The 22,378-nt window shown below is 36.8% G+C and overlaps 1 protein-coding gene across 2 annotated transcripts in view; it reads right to left on the bottom strand.

Annotated features, from left to right (window-relative positions):
* The window catches only part of LOC110101012 (ubiquitin receptor RAD23d), a 32,610-nt gene extending 10,577 nt beyond the window's left edge, over window positions 1–22,033 (bottom strand). The window contains exons 1-5 of one of the 2 annotated variants that reach the window (XM_020828776.2): window positions 21,976–22,033; window positions 21,253–21,306; window positions 14,292–14,368; window positions 14,049–14,102; window positions 12,997–13,174 (exon numbers count right to left, since the gene is read on the bottom strand). In XM_020828776.2, the coding sequence (XP_020684435.1) occupies window positions 12,997–13,174; window positions 14,049–14,102; window positions 14,292–14,329 (270 nt within the window). In that variant the 5' untranslated portion in view covers window positions 14,330–14,368; window positions 21,253–21,306; window positions 21,976–22,033. The remainder of the gene's footprint in view (window positions 1–12,996; window positions 13,175–14,048; window positions 14,103–14,291; window positions 14,369–21,252; window positions 21,307–21,975) is intronic. The other variant, XM_020828777.2, reaches the window with a different exon arrangement.
* Window positions 22,034–22,378: the final 345 nt, after the last annotated feature.

The following is a 22,378-nucleotide window of genomic DNA, read 5'->3' as shown; positions in this document are numbered from 1 at the left end:
GTCAGATTTTTTAGCCTCCTCAAGGATTGCCTTGGGGGAAGGTTAGGGAGATGCTGGAAGCAGTGATCATTCAACCTAGTGTTAGTTCATTTTCAGTCTGAAGGTATTAGTCAAGTGCTTCAATAACAGTTTTGTTCGTTCCACCTTAAGGACAAGGTGGCACTTTGATGTAACCAAAAATTTGGGTCCCTTCCCAAATTTTTGGTCACAAAAAACAATCTCTTTCTAAGATCTAGAAACTACAAAAACTAGACAAATTAAACAAAACAAACTTTAATATTATAAAATAAAAGACTTACAAACTTGACTCAACCAAGACACCCTAAACTTGCTTCACTTATAGAAGAGGGATACAGGTGGGGTGTAAACTTGCGGAGAGACGAAAGAGGTTAGAAACCAAGACGAATGGCGGAAAGAGCTCGCAAGATTTCCTGGGGAGATGAGAAGAAGTGGGCAAAGCTCGTAAGCTTTTCAAATGAAACCCGTAGGTTTACATCTCCAAAAATCACATTATATAACATATCTAAAATAGCCACAAACAACTCCTATTTATAGGCACAAAAGAAGGAATACAAACAGCCACCTAAAAGCAATATTTAAAGCCATTAAAATAGGGAAATAGAGGGCCATAAGTCACTAAGAAGAAGACCAAAAGACTGCAGGAATTCTGTAGGAAGATTGCATAGAAAACAGTGGAAAGGCCCATGGAAATCCTCCCAAACAGCCACCAAACCCGTCCCCAAAAAGCTGTCCAAATTCTGTCCAAAAACAGCCCCAAAAACTCTTCAAATACTTCATTAAATGAGGGAAATGAAAGACCAACAGCCACCATACAGCAGGCCTTAATTTGCACAGGAAACAGAGTACAAAAAGCCACAGGAAAAGCCCCCCATTAGTCACGAAAAACAGCCCAGCCTGGGAACCGAAGAGCCACCCGCAGATACCAAGTAGCCAGCCGTGGAAATCAAGGAGTCCAAGGCACGAAAAATCCAAGAGCCAACCCGGGAACGAATAGACAAAAAGGGGGGGGGAGGGGGAGAATAGACAAGACTAATTAAATAATGAGTAAATGAACTAAAAACCAACTTATAATGAGCTAACCTTCCACTTGACATTAATGAACTGGAGAAGTCAAAAATCAAATTTTTTTGGGTTTGATTTGACCCCCCTTGTCTACATCACACTTTGGGAGGGGAGTATTGTTAGACCGGTAGTGGACCGGTCCAGCCGGTCCATTCTTGGACCAACTCACGCGTAATATAGCAGAAGTGTTCCGCCTCTCCTGTACGCGCCGATCGCACCGCCCACGCCAGAAGAGCAGTTTAAGAAGGAATTTTTAGGGTGTTAGGAGGGAAATTTGAATTTAGAGAGTGTTTAGGAATTTCCTTTTGGATTGTATACATTAAATAATTTGTTTTCCTAGGGTTAGGGCATCTGGAATTTGGCTGAAATTTGAGATCTCTTAGATTTGAGTATCCTTTGGGCTCTGCGGCGTATAAAGAATTGGGAGAGATCAGTCCTCCTCTCGAATTAAGTATCACTTGTATCTTGTTTGTTTTTCTTCCATTAGTTGATTTTTATCAATAAAGTATGTTGTTTTTCTTTAATTTTTCCTCTAGTTGTTGAGTATTCTCGCTGATTTTGTCAAGATCAGTAGGTTTCACTTGAGATCTTCAAGTGTTTCCTATCAGATCCGTCTCTTCGAAATCCCTAACTACCGGCTAGAGCCCAACCCTCTTAAGAAATCCTAATTTTAGCAAAAACCTCCCTAACCCTAACCCTAAGAAAATAACCTCCATAAAGCATACAAAAAATAATACAATCACAAAACAACCCCTTCATATTAATTTTCTCTCATAATTCTCACTCAACTCCCCTTTGAAATAGTTCCCTGCGCCCCACCCCAAAGTGTGGGCAGGAAATCAACCTAGGCGGCTCTATTCGGCCTCAAACAGGCGGATTGTTCTGCCTCAAAAGTGCTAGATCCGGTCCAAGAAGGACCAGCTAAACCAGTCCAGGAGGGACGGGTCTAACAATACCCCCTACCAAAGACCCACCTTGTTCGCAAGGTGGAAAGACGACTCCTATCTCAATTTCCTCGTCATCACAATGGTGAGAATTTGAAGAGATCAGTCATTACATCAATGCCCCGGTGTATACCTCTCGTCACATCTGAAATTAAGCCACTTCATCCTCTTCTCCTGTAACTCCCTTCTTGTGAATTTTTTTAAGTTTTTCCCAGGTCTCTCTCTTGCAGTCTTCTCATTTGGGGTCTCCCTAAGAGCACTCGATGCCGGCTCTTTGGATGCCAAAAAGGCGATGCTCATCATGTAAGAACCTCCTAAGTTGTTGCCTTCAATCCCTCTCTCCTGGTGCCTATAATCTTCCACTAACTCAGCTAGCTTCATAGCCTCTCCAAATCACAAGGTTTCATCACTCTAACTGTCGCTTGAATCTCTGGTTTGAACCAGAGACCTTTCAATCCTTTCATAAAATTATCGTCCAGTATAGTCTCTGAAAGTATGTCTAGTCTGCTGACCAAGTGCTCAAACTGCTCAAGGTATTCCACCACTATCCTCTCCTGCGTCAGAGCGAAGAACTACTCATAGAAGTCTCCTACTTTGCTGGTTTGAAAAAGTTCCAACAAGCAGTCCTTAAACTCCCTCTAGGTTCGTATGAGTCGTCTCGTATCTCTCCACTGGTAACATGCCAAGCTTACCCCTCCAAGCACATCCTTATTGTCGTCAGTCTCTCCTCCTCCGTCAGCCTATTGATGGTAAAATACTTTTCCACCTTGTAGATGCTCCTATAAGCATCATCTCCCTAAAAATAGTCATCTTCAACTTCCTTACACTCGGATCTCCCCCATACCCCTTGTTTCCTTCATAATTTTTCATTCTCCAACAGGGTGGTTACCTCAAGTATAGGAATCATCCTTTTTACGCTCGTACCCAAACCTTTATCGAATTCACACCTATCAAATTCAGCAACACCTGGATCATAATTAGCCCATCTTTTCAAATTCAACCCCTCACCTTCCAAATTCAGCTACACATCCATCATAATCAACCCTTCTTCTTTCAAATTCAGCATCCCACCGGTCGTAATCAGCCCTTCCCCTTTCAAATTCGGCCCTCTCTAAAATTCAGCACCCCTTCGTTCATGCTTGACATCCTCATGCCTCTCCTCATACCCTCAACATGACTCCTCCCTTGGAATAGGCTCTAGGGGAGGCATTCTCTCTTCTCCCTCCAAAATCTCCACCTCATGATCTTCCCTTTGTTTTATCAAATTAGAGTTTTCTCCACTTCTTTGGTTGTTGGAGGCTTACCTTACCTCCAACGACGTCATTTTGGGCTGATCCTCGAGCAACTTCTTTAACATCTCTTACATGATGAAAAAATTCTCATCTATCTTCTCGTGGATGGCTGATATTTGACTTTTGAGATCTGAATATTGAGTTTGGGGATTTGAAATTTCAAATTTCAATTGTCTGGTCTCCCCTTCCAATACTTCTACCTTTCTTTCTGCCATAGGTACACGGATTTAGGCTCCAATAGCAAAAAAAACAGCAACTTAGATGTGAATTTGGCCTCCAAATAGAAAAAGAACAAGATCGGAGAAAAAATTGATGGACCGATCAATTTGATTAGGAGGGGATTATGAAGTTTCCTAATCAAGAGGAAACTATTAATGAAGGTTCTTAATCAAAGGAGAATTGTTTAGAAAAATTTTTAATTACAATTGGGAGGGAATTATCTAGGGCAAGAGATCTAATTTGAATTCAAAATCTAAGAAGGAATTATTCATGGAAAAGGATGAACTAAGAGGGGATTGTTTAGGAAAATTTTAATTACAATTGGGAGAGAATTATTTAGGAAAATAAAACTAATTTGAATTCAAATCTGAGAGTAGAGATGTCAATATTGGACCCAACCCGAAAATCTGACCCGAACCCGACCCGAAAATTTCGGGTTTGGGTTGACCAGAACCCGAAGCGGGTCGGTTCGGGTCTGGAAAACCGACCCGTTTGAAAAACTGGGTCGGGTTTGGGTTGACCCAGAAACCCGAGAAAGATCCGAAATTACCCGAAATAACACATAAATTCGTCTGCCCGAAGGACCCCGCCCCGCCTGCCCCGGCTACCCCACGCAGTTCCGCGTGATGGTTCCATGTTGTGCACTCGAACGCGCCCCTCATCCCGCGTCAAGCCCACGCGCGAGCCATGCATTCTCGCGCACGCCCTGCGTGAAGGTCAAGCCCTCGTGCGCGTCCCTCATGACGGTCCCGCGTCAGTTCCGCGTGACAGTTCCACGGCGCGCACTCGAGCGTGCCCCGCATCGAGCCCTCGAGCGCACCCCAGCCAGTTCCACGTCACTTGCCGATCCAGGAAGGAGATCACTTCAAGAGGGACCGGTCTAACAAAACCCTTTTTGGGTCTCAAAGAAAATCCTATATGACATTATGATTAGTAGGATAATAAGGTCTTCACAAGATTTGAAATGAGGATGCCTAACCTCCTTCACACGGCTACATGTTATGCACTAGAAAAGAAACTTACCAAATTTCCATGCTGCCACCACTACTAGAAGCATGATATCACAAGACCACCTCTCTTTACAACCATGTAATACTACTAATAATATCGAAGATTAAAAAACAAGAAGTAGCCAGCCAGTTCATCTTAACGATCAGTTTGAGGAAATTTAGTAAAATTAAAACAATGTGCGATGACTGCTTCAAGTTATTAGAAAGTCTTGTTTTTATTAGTATAATCATATTTAGTCAGTTTTATTCATATATCCTAGTTTACCATATTATGGCATAATCATATTTAATCAAGTATTTTTTGTCATGTCCAAGTTTATCTTTGTGTCAGTTATTAAAGCTAAAATGGTTATTTATCATTCTCAATATACTTGTTTTCATTTTAATTCAAGTAGAGTTAGAAATCCTATGAATTTATAGGCATTATTATAAATAGTAAGAAGCAACAACAACAACAACAACATCAAGCCTTTATCCCACTACGTGGGGTCGGCTACATGAATCCTTTTTCTCCATTGTGTCCTATTAAAAGTCAAATTCTCATTTAAATCTAATAAAGAAAGGTCATTCCTAATATTTTCTAACCAAGTCTTTTTAGGTCTACCCCTATCTTTCTTAACATAAGTCAAATCTAATACCTCTACTCTCCAAACCAGGTCATCGGAAGGCCACCGTTTTATGTGACCAAACCATCTAAGGCGACTCTCTCTAATCTTATCTTCTACTGGAGCTACTCCAACCTTTTCACGTATATGCTCATTTCGTATCCTATCTCTAAGGGTAAAGCCACTCATCCATCTGAGCATCCTCATCTCTGCCACATTTAACTTAGTATTATGCTTCTCTTTTAATGGCCAACATTCGGCACCATAAAGCATTGCAGGCCCCACTACCATCTTATAGAATTTTCCCTTAAGTTTGAGGGGTACATTTCTATCACATAACAAGCCCGATGCATTCCTCCACTTCAATCATCCAACTTGAATTCTGCTGATAATATCTCCATCTATTTCACCATCACTCTGAACAATAGATCCAAAATATCTAAAATGTGTACTCTTCTTAATGACTTGATCGCCCAAAGTCACAATCCCCTCACTAGGTCTATTACTACTAAAATTACACTCCATACAATCGCCCATCTATTTCACCAATTTGAATTCAAATACAAGAGGGTATTATTTAAGGAAAGATAGTTGATTTGGGAGGGAGAGAATTTGGGGAGCCTATTTAAGGCTAACAATATGGTGATTTCAGTATTATGTTTTGAATTTGCTGAAATTATATTTTCTCAGGTTGTGAGGCTCTAGCCGTTGGCTAGGGATTCAGGAGAGTCGGATCTTCCTCTTCAATTGAAGATTCAACTGTATCTCAATATTTTCTTTCATATATCTTGCAGTAAAATGATTTTGGTGTATCTCCTAAGCATTTTCACACCTCTATTGGAATATCATCAGGTCCAACAGCTTTTCCACCCTTCATTTTCTTTAAAGCCTCTCTAACTTCAGTTTTACTAATACGCCGATAAAAACAAAAAATTTTATTTTCATTTAAGGTGCTAAGATCAGTATAGTCAATCTTATTTTCACAATCTTCATTAAAAAGTTTAGCAAAATATCTCACCCACCTTTGTTGAATATCATCTTCTATGAAAAGTATTTTTTGATCTTCATCCTTAATACACTTCACTTGAACTAAATCCTTACTACTCCTATCTCTTTGTTTAGCTAACTTATACATATATCTTTCTCCCTCTTTAGTATCTAATCTATTATATAAATCACTAAAAGTTAATGTCTTTGCATCGTATATTACTCTCTTAGCATCCTTACGAGCCACTTTATATATTTCTCAATTATCAGAATTTTTAAAATTAAACCAATTTTTATAACAAAACTTCTTATTTTTAATCTTTTCTTGCACATTTGGATTCCACCACCAACTATTTTTACTATTAGGATTAAAATTCAGTTGATTGAAAATGAGATAAAAAGATGGCTTTCTCTTCTTGGCAACCGATCTTTGGATTGATTCAACCCTTCTAACCATTAGATTTCTTCATGCGTTCTTCCTCTTTACCTCCTATGTACCTTCATTTGAGACATTCACTATTCTATTCTCAATCCCCTTCTAGTATTTATCTCCCCAATTATCCCATTTTACTGGATTCTTTCCCTATTAGCAATCAAAATATCAGAAGTCCACAATGTCGGCTTTGTTGCCTACCATCAATTGATAGTAGAGCCAGATTTCATGAATCTAAGGCATTCACTGCGATTTGCAACAAAGAATATATGATATAAGCTCATGGATTATTCTTCTTCCACCATGCTCCAATCTCATAGTACAAATCCATATCCCTAAATCACATGAAGGTTTAGTCCAATTTTTCCCCTAACTGTAACTTGGAACGGCATGTTTGTCGCTGTTCCTTACCATGTGCAAACAAAATTAAATAATACTACTACAACACATGGACCCACACCAGCCACGGTAACCTGCATCATCTACATTTCTTGTAAAGGTTAAACTTAAATCCTTCTATTTCTATGCATGCATATCCTATAGCTAGCCTTAATCTTTCTTTTTTCTTCTAAACTTCTCAAAGTTGAAAATTCAAATCCGAATTCAGAACAGCCTCCACAAAATTCTCAACACTCTTAAATTTAAAGCCATTAATTCTAAGTACCCCGAACAAACCTTTAATCAAAAATCAATTCTCAAACCACCCAAAGCCATCATAACATTCTTTTTCTAATGTCTGCTTTGAAAAAGTATGCTTCACATGAACGGTGAAACTCTCCATTCAAAAATTAAAATAAAAAACAATTATCCAATCAACTCCACTTAAAACTATCCAATCTACCCATTTAAATAACATTTGTATGACCTAATCAAACTCCATTCATTCCAAATAGTACTAGCCAAATCTAACTAATCAACCACCCCAACCAAAATCAAATAGGCCAACTTAAGGTCCATTTGGTACAACTTTTTTACTGCTTTACTTTCCAAAACTCAACTATTTGTTTTCCAAAGTGTTAATCCTGATTCAGTATACAAAATAGTTCCCAAATCTGCTTAAGCAATGTATGTTTATCTGTTGCTGTAAAAATGTGTTAATGGTTGTGGCATGATCAGAAGTAGATCTAATTCAAACTATAAGATGCACTTGTTATCCTTTCTATTGATTATCGTATGTATATTTCATAAACTACAACGGTGTTGTAATTTATTTCAGCTAATTTAGGGTTCGTTTGACGGCTTTTTAACTACTTTCTAAAGCAGCTTTTTAATACAAAAAAAATTTGTAATAGAAAACCTCTTTAGAAAGTTATAAAAATGCCCAAACGAAGCTTAGTTGACATATCGGTACATGGAAGGCAAAAAACATTTGGCGAGCAACTTTCTTCATTATGCGGTGTTATTGAGAGATCATTTGACATTTGGAAGAAGTGGGTTAGAATGCATATGATATGCCAACATATTCGTTCAAGAAGCAAGTGAAAATAACGACAGCTACGATGACATTACATAACTACATAAGTCGTCATCCCTCTTCGATGATCCAAAATTAATATTTGTGATACAGATCAATCTATATACTACCAAAAGCTTATGAGTATCAAATTGAGCATTCATTGGTAGATCAACAAGAAAATGTACCAAATTATGAGATACGGAATGGCAAAGGTACAAAGATGATAAAATAACCAGAAGAAATCGCAACTGTGTTGGTTAATGAGATGATTGGATATCACTTTTAACAATCATTTCTATAAAGTATTCCGTAATCTTTTATAATAGATTGATTGGTATCTCAGCAGAATTAGTTTTTTTACAGCTTTTTGAACATTCTAGAAAAAAGAAGATGGTATTTTTATTTGTTTAATGTTGTTTAGCAACCATAGATTTTAATCTCCCAAACACTACTCCTTTCATTATTACCATTTTCATAACAGAAAAGCATCATAGAAAAATTACCTTAAAGGCTATGAGTGTAAAATTCATCTCCCTAAGAACCGCCATCTTCACTTTATAGAATAATAAGGAAGCAAAAATTAGAGCGGCCCCACTACGCACATAGATCTATACGCAAATTTTGTTATTTTTAAGAACAAATATCCTTGTTATGAAGTTTACTTCAAGTTATTCTAATTATTTTAAAGTATGACAATATATTATTAATCAAAATATATAGCACACGTACATTGACAAATGATAAAATCTTTGCACAAACCATCCAAGTGCAAAAAAATATATAGGTGAGAGCCTATTAATGTATTTATTTTTTAATATTTTAGGACTTTTTTTTCAATGTATATGAGGGTATCAATATAATTTGATTTTATACCTCTGTAGCACAGCAGTTGGATAGTTATAATCTCCAAACAAAATATCCTACTTTATCTACAACAACTTCAAAAAACAACTTTCTCCACGACACAATCGACTTTATCAATAACCCCAACAATCCCAAATGAACCCTTAATTTAAAAAAAAAAGTCACCTACCCTGTACTAATATTATTGATGATGATGATGATTTTTTCCCTAGCTCACAAGGGATTTCACATTCATCACCTCATTTCCAAGATAAATTTATCATTCATCTCTATTCTTTGAGATTAAGTTCACTAGTTCTATGGTACAATCAAGCAACTTTAGTTCTCCAATAACCTTTAAACTCTTTAAAGTAGATTTCTTTAAAATCCAAGGCAATTAGAGGGTGAGATGCTTGCTTCTACTTATTAGTAATAAGTACTATTTGTGTTACTATAATCACTTAAGTAAGCTATATCACTTCATTTATCTATATTTATTATTTTGTAAGATAATAAATGTAAAATGATTGTTTGTTATTTTGGATATTGATAGGAAATACTTGAGTTCGCAAGTAACCCTAATGGGAAATACTTGAGTTCTCAAGCAAACCTAACAATAATTGGTGAAATCAGCGAGAAAACTTCAAAATTTCCAATGAAAATAATCAAAAAATAGTAGATTGTATTATAGGAATCAAATCAAAAGAAAGAACAAACAAAGATACAATTGATCCTCAATTCGAGAGGATCGTTCTCTCCCAATATCTAGATGATGAATCTTCCGCCTCTATCTCCGTGAGTCGGTCTTGTATGGACCGACTGGATCGATCTAATAATACTCCCCTCCCAAAGACTCACCTTGTTCGCAAGGTGGAAAGACGACCCCCTTCTCCATTCCCTTTTAATCACAAACGGTAAGAACCAGAAGAGTTCGGTCCTTACACCTGTGCCCCGACATATACCTCTCATCACATCTGAAACAGAGCTCCTTCGCCCTTTTCTCCTATAATTTCGTTTGTGAACTTTTTGAAGTTGTCCTCAAGTCTTCTTCCTACAGTCTTCTCCATCGAAGTTTCCCAACAAGTATCCGGTGTTAGCTCCTTGGGTGCCAAAAGGTGATCGTCCTGTACGAGCCTCCTGAGCTGCTGCCTCCCGTTCCTCTCTCTCCAGATGCCTCTGATCCTCAATCAACTGAGCTAGCTCCATAGCCTCTCCCAAGTCACGAGGCCTCATCACTCTAATCGTTGCGCGGGTTTTTGGTTTCAATCCCTTCATAAAGTTTCCCACCAGTACAGTCTCTGGAAGCCGATCCAGTCAACTAGCAAGGTACTTAAATTGCTCACGATACTTCACCATTGTCCCCTTTTGCATCAAAGCAAAGAACTGCTCATAGAGGTCCCCTTCCTTGTTGGTTTGGAAACGTCCAACAAGTAGTCCTTAAACTCCCTCCAGGTCCGTATCAACTACATCGTATCCCTCCACTAGTATCATGCTAACGCTTTCCTTTCCAAGCACATCCCGGCTGCCGTCAATCTCTCCCCCTCCGTTAGCCTTTTGACGGTAAAGTAAATTTCTACCTTATAGATCCACCCATGGGCATCCTCTCCCTCCAAAATAAGCATCTTCAGCTTCCTCATCCTCAGATCGCCTCCGTTCCCTTCATAATTTCTCATTCCCCAAGGGAGTGGTTCCCCCCAAGTGTCCCAATCATCCCTTTTACGTTCATACCCAAACCTTCCACATTCTCCTTTCAAATTTAGCACCTCTTGGATCACAACAAACTGCTCCCCTTTCAAATTCAGCCATCCTTTGGTCAAAATTACCCCTTTCCCTTTCAAATCCCGCCTCTCTCCTCTCCAATTAGCACCTCTTCGATCCTTCTCTATCTCCTCCCGGCTCTCCTCATAGCCTCTACCCAACTCCGCCCTAGGAATAGGCCCTAGGAGAGGCATTTTTTCTGTTCCCTCAAAAATATCCACCTCTTGATCTTCCCTTCGTCTGATGGGAGTTTTCCCCACTTTCCTAGATGTTGGCGCCTTCCGTCACCTACAACGTCGATATTTTGGTTTGGCCTTCGAGCACTTTCTTCAACATCTCCCCAAGGATGGAAAAATTCAAATCAGTCTTCTCATGGATGACTGAAATATCTCTCCTTAAATCTGAAACTTAAGTTTGGAGATCTAAAATTTCAAATTTCAATTGTCTAATCTCCCCTTCCAACACTTCTACATTTTTCCCTTGCCATGGGTACCCGGATCTATGCTCCAAACAGCAAAAACAGTAAAAAAAATAGCGATTCTGATCTTCAAACAGCAAAAAAAGCAAGAATTAGCGAGGAGACTTCTATTTTTGTCCAGGAAATTGCTCTGATACCAATTTAATAGGAAGCACTTGTAGATCTCAAGTAATTCCTATCTAGCTTTGGAAAACAACACAAATTCTCCGCAATAATCCACACAAAATCAAGAAAACAGTAGATAATTTGTATTATTTGATGAAACGAAAACGAAAAATACCAAGGTACAAATGATCCTCTATTCGAGAGGAGGATCTATCTCTCTCAAATCTCTAGACACGCTAGAGCCCAAAAAACCCAAGAGATGTTAAATTTAAGCCAAATTCAAGATTTCCTAACCCTAGCAAAACATACTTCTTAATACATAAATTTCAAAAGAAAATCTCTAAACAACCCCTACTTTAAAATTTCTCTCATAACTCCCTCAAAAATCCTTCCTAAACTGCTCTGTTGGTTCCTGTGGTTCGAGCGGCGTACAAAAGAGGCGGAATTCTTCTGCCTCTATCTCCGTGAGCCAAATCTGTATGGAGTCAAACACTTTCATCTTTTGTGGCTCTCATTCATCTATCCAATCTCATCTTCTCTTTCGATCTTTGATTCAGGGTTCTTCTTTCTTTCGACAATCAAGAGGAAAATGCCCATCAAGACCTTCTCTTCCATCCCTACTTATCATTAACAAGCCTTGCAAATGCTTAAAAGATCTTTCTTCTAATAATTCATGCAAACACAACAAGGTATGGATTCCAGGTAAATTGAACTATTTTCATAATGTATATAAATCGCCACTAGAAGGATCCATTACGTATTAATGTCTCGCCTATGAAGCACAGACACTGACACGGCGACACGGATACGACACGACACGGACACGGGTCACATCAATTATTGAAAACATAGGACACGGACACGGGTTGGACACGGTATTATAATTTTTATATTTTAAAAAGTGTATAAAATTTCAATAAGTATAATTTTAAAAATAATTTAAAAAATAATAAATCATTTAACTAGAATTTGTGCTTAAAATGATTAGTATCAGGATGTCGAGAGTCATGCATCGATGTCGTTTATCAATCACCGAGAGAGGAGATGAAAATACCTTCACTGCCAAAGAGAAATGAAAATGAGAATATTCGATGAATGTGTATTAAGTGCGGATGTTGATTTGGTGTTGTGCATAGAAAATAAGTAATTTAGTTTAAATCTCGCCAAATACAAGAAATTATATTTTTTAAAAATTCATAAAATATTTAAGATACGTGTGTCTGACACGCATGTCCAATTTGTATTTAATATTTTTTTAATCGGACACGTTTTCGGCGTGTCTGACTCGTGTCGGAGGACTGTCTGACGAGTGTCGTGTCGGATAAGGTGTGGACACTGCACGCCTCTTCGAGGAGAAGTGTCGGTGCATCATAGTGTCTCACTTACGACAAATACAGAATATAGGCACGATCTAGCAGTCTAATATTTATTGGATTTTTCTGTGGTATCGCTTTGCTTGTTTGCAGTGCTACGCCCCTATGCCACAAAACCTGTGTAGAGCACCTGGAAGCAAAGAAACCTGTGAAATGGCTCCCAAATAAAATGGGAACATTCCCGATTATCACTTTAACATCACAGTAACTACACAAACATATTGAACTGCAATGATACAGCCTAAAACAATACAGATGGAGGGTTTTAATTAGGCAGATTTTGATAAGATTCTGAGCCAATCGTAGGACTTCATGGCAAATGTGACAAATTTTTGGGTTTAAAAGGTCAAATTTCTTTTTAAAAAAAAGGACAGCATCCAAGAGAAACTATTTAGGAAAAACAATCTTACAGAATACAAATATTCAACAGCTCTCTCTGGGTTATTGAATGCTGCACGCAAAGCGCGAACAACAGTGTCTCTATCCCAAGTCCCTCCACCAATATCAAGAATCTGTTGGATGGATTGTTCCAAATTTTTGCCAGCAACGAGGTTTGATGCAGCTTGATCATATGCATCCGCTGTGCTACTGCTTCAACAAAATTAAGAAGATAAAAAACTAATAAATAATAAATTAATGGCATGTCTATCATAACAAGGTCAACACCAAACAAGGCCGGCTAGACGAGTAGAACAACCCCAATAAAGTCAATTAAACAATATAGTACAATTCTAACAGCTATGATCGAGAAAGAAAAATATGTTACCTACAAATGAAATAGCTAGAAATGACAATGAAGCCAAAAAAAAAATTTACATCAGACCCCATACATAAATATTTCTTGACAAACACTATAACTTCAATGTTCCTCTGAAAGGATCATGGCATCAGTAGTGTCACCATCTAATACAGAAAAAAAGTGCATGGAAAACATTTAGCAAAAAAACTTCTATAAAACTAGAATAACAGCTGCAAATCGATAAACTTTGTTATGTTTGAGAAGAGGGCTTAGCCCATATGAAAATTTAAAAGTTTACCCAAGGTAAATAACAAATCACCATAATAATATTGAAAGAAATAACAGTGATGAACAAAAGAACTGTAGTACAAATAATAGATTACAAATAGAAGGATTTTTTACTAGCTTTTTACATTTTGCAAAGTGAATAAGATAGCGACTAAAAGTAAATAGAAAATGCAAGATGCAATGCCTAACGAACAAATACTGCACGAATAATCCATTCAACTAATATTTTCAAACATCAAGCTGCAGTTACGGAATGATCACTGAAGAGGTAAGATAGATATTGGTCTTTTGCACACATTAGCCGTAATATTAAAGGGCAAATAATAAGATATAAATATTATGATGTTCAAAAGATGAGTAAATGCTTAACATACAGACGTTGTAACATTTAAATACTTGATGGATTGGCATCAGTTGAAGAGCCAAAAATCTTACGATGCAGGAACTGCAAGAGCAGGTGCAGCTGTGGCAGCAGGAACTGTTGACCCCCTGGTATAAAATAGTACGTGAATTTGTAAGTTTTAGAGTAAAGAAAGAAAAATAAATAGTTAAAATAATAATAATAATAATAATAATAAATGGTTCAGCGCCCATGAGGAATGTGAAGAACATTGTTAGTAGAAAACATATAGCAAAACAAAATAAACACAAATGAATATGTAAATTCTGAAAACATACAAGGTTGGGGCCGCAATTGCAGTATGTGCTTGTGGCATAGCTGCAGGATTAGCAGATGCAGAAGTAGCAGGCGGAGGCTAGAAAGACAAGTCATTATAGTTATTCATGATTTCTAATTCATTAAAAGCATCATGCAAGCAAATTGTAGAAATAACAGAATTATTAATAAGCTTAATGAGCAAATCAACAAAAACTCAAGACTTGACTAAAAATAAAAGAATTGCAGCCAGTGGTTTTCTCTTTGCAATAAAAAAATTGAAAAAAAATACAGGAATTGTTATGATGCCAGCAATTATGAAAAGGAAGGCCTCACAATTTTTTTGAACTGCACAACCAAAAATTACAAACAGATCCTGCTGCCATAAGCAAGATGCAAGTTTCGAAACCCAATTATCCAATCGGGGAAAGAAATAATTCTAATAAACAATAAGCATAAAATACTCGAACCATAACAAAAGTTCACATTTTCACATATTGAGATGAAAATCTCAGTAATCAAGCACACAAATTTGCATAGGGCGTTATGGTCAGTAACACCAAACCAACACCTAAACAAGCTTTCCTCCTAATAAAAAGGGCAACTCTACATTCTATGGATCTGCAAGCTCCGATCAAACCACAAGGTTGTGAAGCAAAAGAAGGCTTGAATGCCCTCCTTTTGGGCATGATCCCGCACAAACAACCGCCCACACCGGCTCGTATCCTATTTCCACCCACGCAATCGATCTAACTAAGACGGTTCATTTCACAGGGTCACATCGGGAACCCTGTTAACGCAATTACTCTGACCTAACTAGCTCAACAATCTAGAAAGACACTACGAATGGGCCTTAGTACCAACAAAAGAATGCACCCCAGTTCTCCATAAGCATATCTTCTTTCTTTCCAGGGAGGCATATGCTAGGAGCAAAGTAAGGAATGAGAAAAGGAGCTAAACGTACAACAACAACATCAAGCCTTTATCCCACTACGTGGGGTCGGCTACATGAATCCTTTTTCTCCAAGAAAAGGAGCTAAAAGTGAATATACAAAATCAGATGGAAAGATCTCAACCTTTGAAGTTGAAAGTTGGAAATAAAAAAATATATATATCTAAAAGAATGTCCGAGAGAAGACTTTTGTAATCTAATAGTTGTTATTTTGACCTTTCCAACATTCTCGCACTCTCCTTTCGGATACAAATAATGCTATTGTGAGAAAATGTACCTTCTGATACATGATAAAATATAAAAGCATGTACTCATTATTACTAATATGATTTCTCTCTATTCTTCCTGCGACCATGATGCTATCCTCACTTCCCTCCACCTTATCATCGATAGTCTGCTAAATTTTAAACAAAATGGTGGCAATTAAGTATGATGGCTGCACTTGGTTGAGACCATTAGCAAACAACCACCAGCTGAGGCCCTGAATGCAACCTCAACATTAGAGCTAGTTTACTATAATTTTTAATGAAATTTAGAAACGTGGACTTTAAACAATAAATATAGACTAAATATCCACACAATCAGAAGCCAAAAAGTCCATACCACATTATTCACGCCATAACAATTTCCTTAATCAATAATATTGCAATACCTTAGCTAAGATTGGCTTTGAATAATTTACCCTCTCCCGTACAGTTATCCTAATCCATCCCAAAACTCTCATGTCTAATTTGTTATCCCATGTCCCATAGCTTACATACAAAGCTTAATTGTAAATCTAGCTTATTATTGCCTTTGAGGCAAAATATAACTTAATATACCCCCATTTTTCTTTCAAAATATTCCTTGGAAACTCAAATTTTAAATTTTAAAAATATAATGGTGGCAATTAAGTATGATGGCTGCACTTGGTTGAGACCATTATCAAACAACCACCAGCCTGAATAACCTCAACATTAGAGCTAGTTTACTATAATTTTTAATAAAATTTAGAAACGTGGACTTTAAACAATAAATAAAGACTAAATACCCACACAATCAGAAGCCAAAAAGTCCATAACACATTATTCACGCCATAACAATTTCCTTAATCAATAATATTGCAATACCTTAGCTAAGATTGGCTTTGAATAATTTACCCTCTCCCGTACAGTTATCCTAATCCATCCCAAAACTCTCATGTCTAATTTGTTATCCCATGTCCCATAGCTTACATCCAAAGCTTAATTGTAAATCTAGCTTATTATTGCCTTTGAGGCAAAATATAAATTAATATACCCCCAATTTTCTTTCAAAATATTCCTTGGAAACTCAAATTTTAAATTTTAAAAATATAATGGTGGCAATTAAGTATGATGGCTGCACTTGGTTGAGACCATTAGCAAACAACCACCAGCCTGAATGCAACATCAACATTAGAGCTAGTTTACTATATTTTTTTATGAAATTTAGAAACGTGGACTTTAAACAATAAATAAAGATTAAATACCCACACAATCAGAAGCCAAAAAGTCCATACCACATTATTCACGCCAAAACAATTTCCTTAATCAATAATATTGCAATACCTTAGCTAAGATTGGCTTTGAATAATTTATCCTCTCCCGTATAGTTATCCTAATCCATCCCAAAACTCTCATGTCTAATTTGTTATCCCATGTCCCATAGCTTACATCCAAAGCTTAATTGTAAATCTAGCTTATTATTTCCTTTGAGGCAAAATATAAATTAATATACCCCCATTTTTCTTTCAAAATATTCCTTGGAAACTCAAAAGCTTCTAACATGATAATAATTATTTTCATCCCAACTATTTGGTGCAGATTTAGGAATCCTTGGTGCTCATTCATTCATGTTAAGTGCTACTTGAGGTATACATTTTCTACAAACCTTTTTGCACTTCTATCCATGCAAACTTTAATCCACCTCTCTTTGGATGACACTTCAGGATCAGTTTGTCTACCCATGTAAGAGGCAGATACTCTATCTTCTTTGCATATGCCCAAACCACTGAAGGATTTATTTAGTTCACTGCTATATAGAAAACAGTGTTATTCAGATAACACTATGTTCTAAGAAATGCAATGTGTTTAATTCAATGTAATCTTACTTAAAAGCAATCCACGGTGACTCTGACATTTTTTTATCTTATTATAAAGATTAAGGTAGTCCAGAGGTATCCAATTTGCACTTCCAACTATTGTTATCAAATCACTCTTACATCAAACCGAATGAATCATTTTAAGATAATATAACATTGCACCACAGAAAACACTAAACCAACAATCACTACGTCCGCTATTTTATCTTTGAGGTGCTACTTCTATAATCCCTAACATTATTTCTCATTATATGGCCTAGAAAATCACACATCATTTTCAATATTTGCATTGTCAAATATATGAGAATTCTTTATCACTCAACACTCAGGACCATACAAAAAAAAGGAAATATGATCACAATTTTATATTATAAACATTATCTTTGTGTCATAACAATATTAGTTTACCATAAAGTAGTCCAAGTCACTTTTTCATTTTAACAGCTCAACTTTAATTTTAAATTAGTAAAACCGAAGTTAAGGATGCTTTATAGAAAATGAAGCGTGAAAAAGCTTATGGACATTATGATTTTCCAATAGAGCTGTGAAAATGTTTAGGAGATAAAGGAATTTCTTGGCTTACGTAACTTTTTAATATTATTTTGAAGACTACAATGTCAAATGAGTTGAGGAGTGTAATGGTTTCTATTTTTAAGAATAACATTGATACATAAAAGTGAATTATAGAGGAACTAAGTTAATGTGTCATGCATTAAAATTATAGGAGAGAGTTATTAAGCATACATTACAACATGATGCTAATGTTTCTCAAAATCAATTTAGATTCACGTCGTGGGGGTCAACTATGGCAGCTATACATTTATTGAGAAGTTTGATGGAGAAGTATAGAGAGAATAAGGAGAATCTTCGTATTGTATTTATTGATTTAGAGAATACATATGATAAAGTTCTTAGAGAGAAGTGCTCTAAAAAGTTCTAGAAAATAAAGGAGTTTGCTTATATTCAAGTCATTAGGATATGTATGCATGTGTTGTTACTTGTGCTTAAACACAAGGTGGTTTGACCAAGTATTTTCCTATTTTAGTTGGATTACATCAAGGATCAAATTTAAGCTCATACCTTTCTGTTTTAGTCATGGATGTCCTTACAAGACATTTGCAAGAGGATACATCCTAGTGTATTCTTTTTCCTGATGATATTCTTCTTGTTGATAAGACTAGAAAGGGAGTTGAAGGAAAACTTGAATTATGGAGGTAAATCTTAGAGTCTAAAGGTTTTAGGTTAAATAGATCTAAAACCGAACGCATGGAGTGTAATTTGAGTAGTAATATATCTAGTTGGGGGATTGTGATTATGGGCAATCAAGTCATAAAAAAGAGTACACGTTTTAGATATCTTGAATCTAATGTTCAAAGTGATGGTGAAATCTATAGGGATATTATTAGTATAATTCAAGTTTGATGGTTTTAAAGTGTAGGAATGCATCAAGCTGTTCTGTGATAGAAAAGCACCCCTCAAACTTAAGGGAAAATTCTATAAAATGGTAGTGAGAGCTGTGATGCTTTTGGCATAGAATATTAGTCATTAAAAGAGAAGCATAAAATTAAATTAAGTGTTGCAGAGATGAGGATGCTCAGGTGGATGAGTGGCTTCACTCTAAGAAACAAAATGTGAAATGAGTATATATGTGAAAAGGTTGGAGTACCTCCAACAGCACGTAAGATTAAAGAGAGTAAGTCACCTTAGATAGTTTGGTCACATAAAAGTTGGGCTTGATGCCCTTTATAAAAATTCCCTCCATGACCACTTCTAAAATTCCCCTCAACCGTCCAAACAACAACTTGAATTTCTCTCCTTATTCCATGATGGTCCCCTCCTGAGTCAAGGCAATGAATTGCCGTGTAGGTCTCCTTCCCGAATTGCTCAAAAACATTACAACAAGCAATCCTTAAACTCCTCCCACAAGCAGATCAGGTATCTAGCCTCTCTATATTGGAATCTAGCAAAAGCTTTCCTCTCTAAAAATAACTCTGCGTCTGTAAGCTTTTCCTCCTCTCTTAACTCATTCACCGCAAAGTACCTCTCCACCTGATATACCCACCCATGGGCATCTTCCCCTTCGAACATCGGAATCTTCAACTTCCTCACATTCGCTTCTCCACCCCAACTTCTTCTCTCGCCGATAGTTCCCACCGTGTATTGAGGGTGGGCATCCCACCTTTATTCCATCAGTCTCCCATGACCCGATCCCAATGGCTCGGCTCGACCACCTCCCTCTCCAGTTGTCCACTATCCTTGCCCAAACAGCCTTCGATGGTGGTTGGTCTTCCTACCACCTCCTCCATAAATCCCACCATACAACTCTCTTCCTGCTGCCCCCCCCCCCCCCCCCCCACCACCCCCATCCCCCCCTCCCTGCGCCCCCGCACAGCCTTATCGGAGCCCTAGAAGGTAACTCTTAATGAAAGGAACTCTACAGCTCCGATCTCTTTTCACTTTGATCCGGCCACGGGACCCCCGGTCAAATCGTGGTGAGGATTAGTTATTAGAACTGTCGGTGAGGCTTGGGGTCGCATCTACATAAGCTTTTTTTTCATCTCTTATATCCCTCCTAATCAGCTCTCCCCGATTTTCCATAGTTGAAAATATTTCCTCCATCCCGGATTTGATTTGCTCCACTTCCCCTTCCAACGCCTCCATCTTTTTTGTTGTCCTATCTCCCAAAATCTCACTTTGATACCAATTTGATACGCCTTGGAGACAAAAACAGCAAAACACAATGGAAAAACTGCAAAAATATGAATATAGATGGCTGATTTTTTATTATAATGTCAATAAAAAAGAAATATACAAGCGATCTAGAATTTGAGGGATAGATCGACTCTTCCAAACAACCTAGACGCCGCTAGGAAGCCCTCACGAAAAGAAAACTATAGCAACTCCCAAATAAAATTATGCATAAACAAACCAAACCCTAAACTTAGCCTTAAATAAGCTTCTCCTATTTCCCTCCTAAATCCCCCCCAATCCCCCTCCTAATATATTTCCCTCTCTAATTTGAATTTCAATTAGGAAAACCTTCCTAATTAATCTTTTCCTAAATCAACCCCCCTTTCCTAATATATTTCCCTCTCCAATTTAAATTTCAACTAAAAAATGCTTCCTAATTGATCCCTTAATTCCTCTCCTAACATATGCAATGATAGGCTTAATCGGCCTCACAAGGGGGCTCAACTCCCTTGCCCTTTCTGTCCCAGGCTTGCTGCCCTCTCTCGTATCACACATCAGATAAACCCTTACCCTTAAAATATACCGTTTGTCAAGCAAATTAAAAAAAAAATGCAAATGAATTAATTCTATTAAGATAGTCAATATGCCTACAAAGAAGATATTTGATTGAGAACACTACATTCTTTAAATAAAAGACACTATAGTCAAAATATAAGTTTCAGATTCAATTTGGGTTTATCATTGCAGTCCCATTGAGAAAGCTTCAATTTCAATGGTTTCAACCATTTTGGCACTAAAAAATCAGTTTCAATTTCGCTGTTTTAAATATTGAATTAAAGATTGCAAGTATTCTCTCATCAAGACCAATTCAACAATTAAAATACTTCAGGAAGCCCTAAAAAAAAGTAGGAACAAACAATTATAAAAAACCAAACCCAAATTAGGGTTTGGCATTTATGACTGCATAACATTTTCCTAATATTTTGAGAATTATTGCTACATGGTTAGCTAAAAAAAAATAGTTCCAGGGCACAGATTTTCAAATTCAGGCTATGGAAGACCCAGAAACGTTTCATCAACCAGATACATTAAACGGAGAGAATTTAGATTGAGAAATAAACATTATCAAAATAAAGAGAAAAGGCAGTTAAAACAAATTTTCATCCAACAAAATAAAAATCACAGGCATAATATACAAAGGAAATCGCTAAAACAAATATAAAGCACATTATGTTCTAACCTGGCTTGATGGTGTAGCAGTGGTTGTTGAAGATGCACCCGATGAACCCTTATCCTTAAAACATACAGTTTGTAAAAGTAAGGAAATAAACCAGCACAAAAGAATTAATTCTAAACAAGATTTAAGACAGACTGCGCGCCTATAGAAAAAATTTGGATTGAGAACACTCCATTCTTTAAATAAAAGAAGCTACTGTCTAAATATAAGTTTCAGAGTCAATATAGGTTATAGCCATTTTGGTCCCACAGAAAAACCTTCAATCTCAGTCGTTTCAACCATTTTGGTGTTCAATTTCGACTGTTTTTATTATTAAATTAAAGAATTTAAATATTCTCTCATCAAGACCACTCAACAATTATCAAAATACTTCAGGAAGTCTACAAACAAAAGAAGGAACAAACAACTTCAAAAATCTAAAATCCAAATCAGGGTCTGATGTTTCTGAATACATCCATTTCCCTAACACTTGAAAGTTATTGATAATTGCATGGCTTGATTGAAAAGATAGATCCAGGACACAGAATTTCAAATGCAGATCATAGATGACCCAGAAATATTGCATCAACAAAATAAATTCAACAGAGAAATTTTATATAAAAAAATAGATATTATCAAAATAAAGAGAAGGCAGTTCAAGCAAAATTTCATCCAAGAAACTAAACCTTGCAGTGTAGAACATAGAGTTGATGAATCGGAACAATATAAAGCACGTTATGTTCTAACCTGGCTTGATGGTGTAGCATTGGTTGTTGAAGCCCCACTTGATGTACCCTTGCCCTTAAAAGATACAGTTTGTCAAGCAAAGAAATAAACCAAAGCAAAAGAATTAATTCTAAACAAGATTTAAGATATTCCGCATGCCTACAAAAAAGAAATTTTGATTGAGAACACTCCACTTTGTGAAAACTTCAATTTCTGTGGTTTCAACCACTTTGGTGCTCAACTTCAGCCTCAATGTTGGCTGTTTTTATTATTAAATTAGAGATTTTAAATATACTCTCTTTTTTTATAAATATAAAAATAATAATAATTTCTAAGATATTAAACAGCTTGTGGACCTATACTATGCTTGTCGTGAATCTCAATGATAACTAAAATGTTTCAGTGTCACAGTATGGCACCCATA

The sequence above is a fragment of the Dendrobium catenatum genome, unplaced genomic scaffold (genome assembly GCF_001605985.2).
Source record: "Dendrobium catenatum unplaced genomic scaffold, ASM160598v2 fragScaff_scaffold_989, whole genome shotgun sequence".
NCBI classification, from domain to species: Eukaryota; Viridiplantae; Streptophyta; class Magnoliopsida; order Asparagales; family Orchidaceae; genus Dendrobium; species Dendrobium catenatum.
Note: the sequence above shows the minus strand (reverse complement) of the source record. Positions and strands in the feature narration are given on the sequence as shown.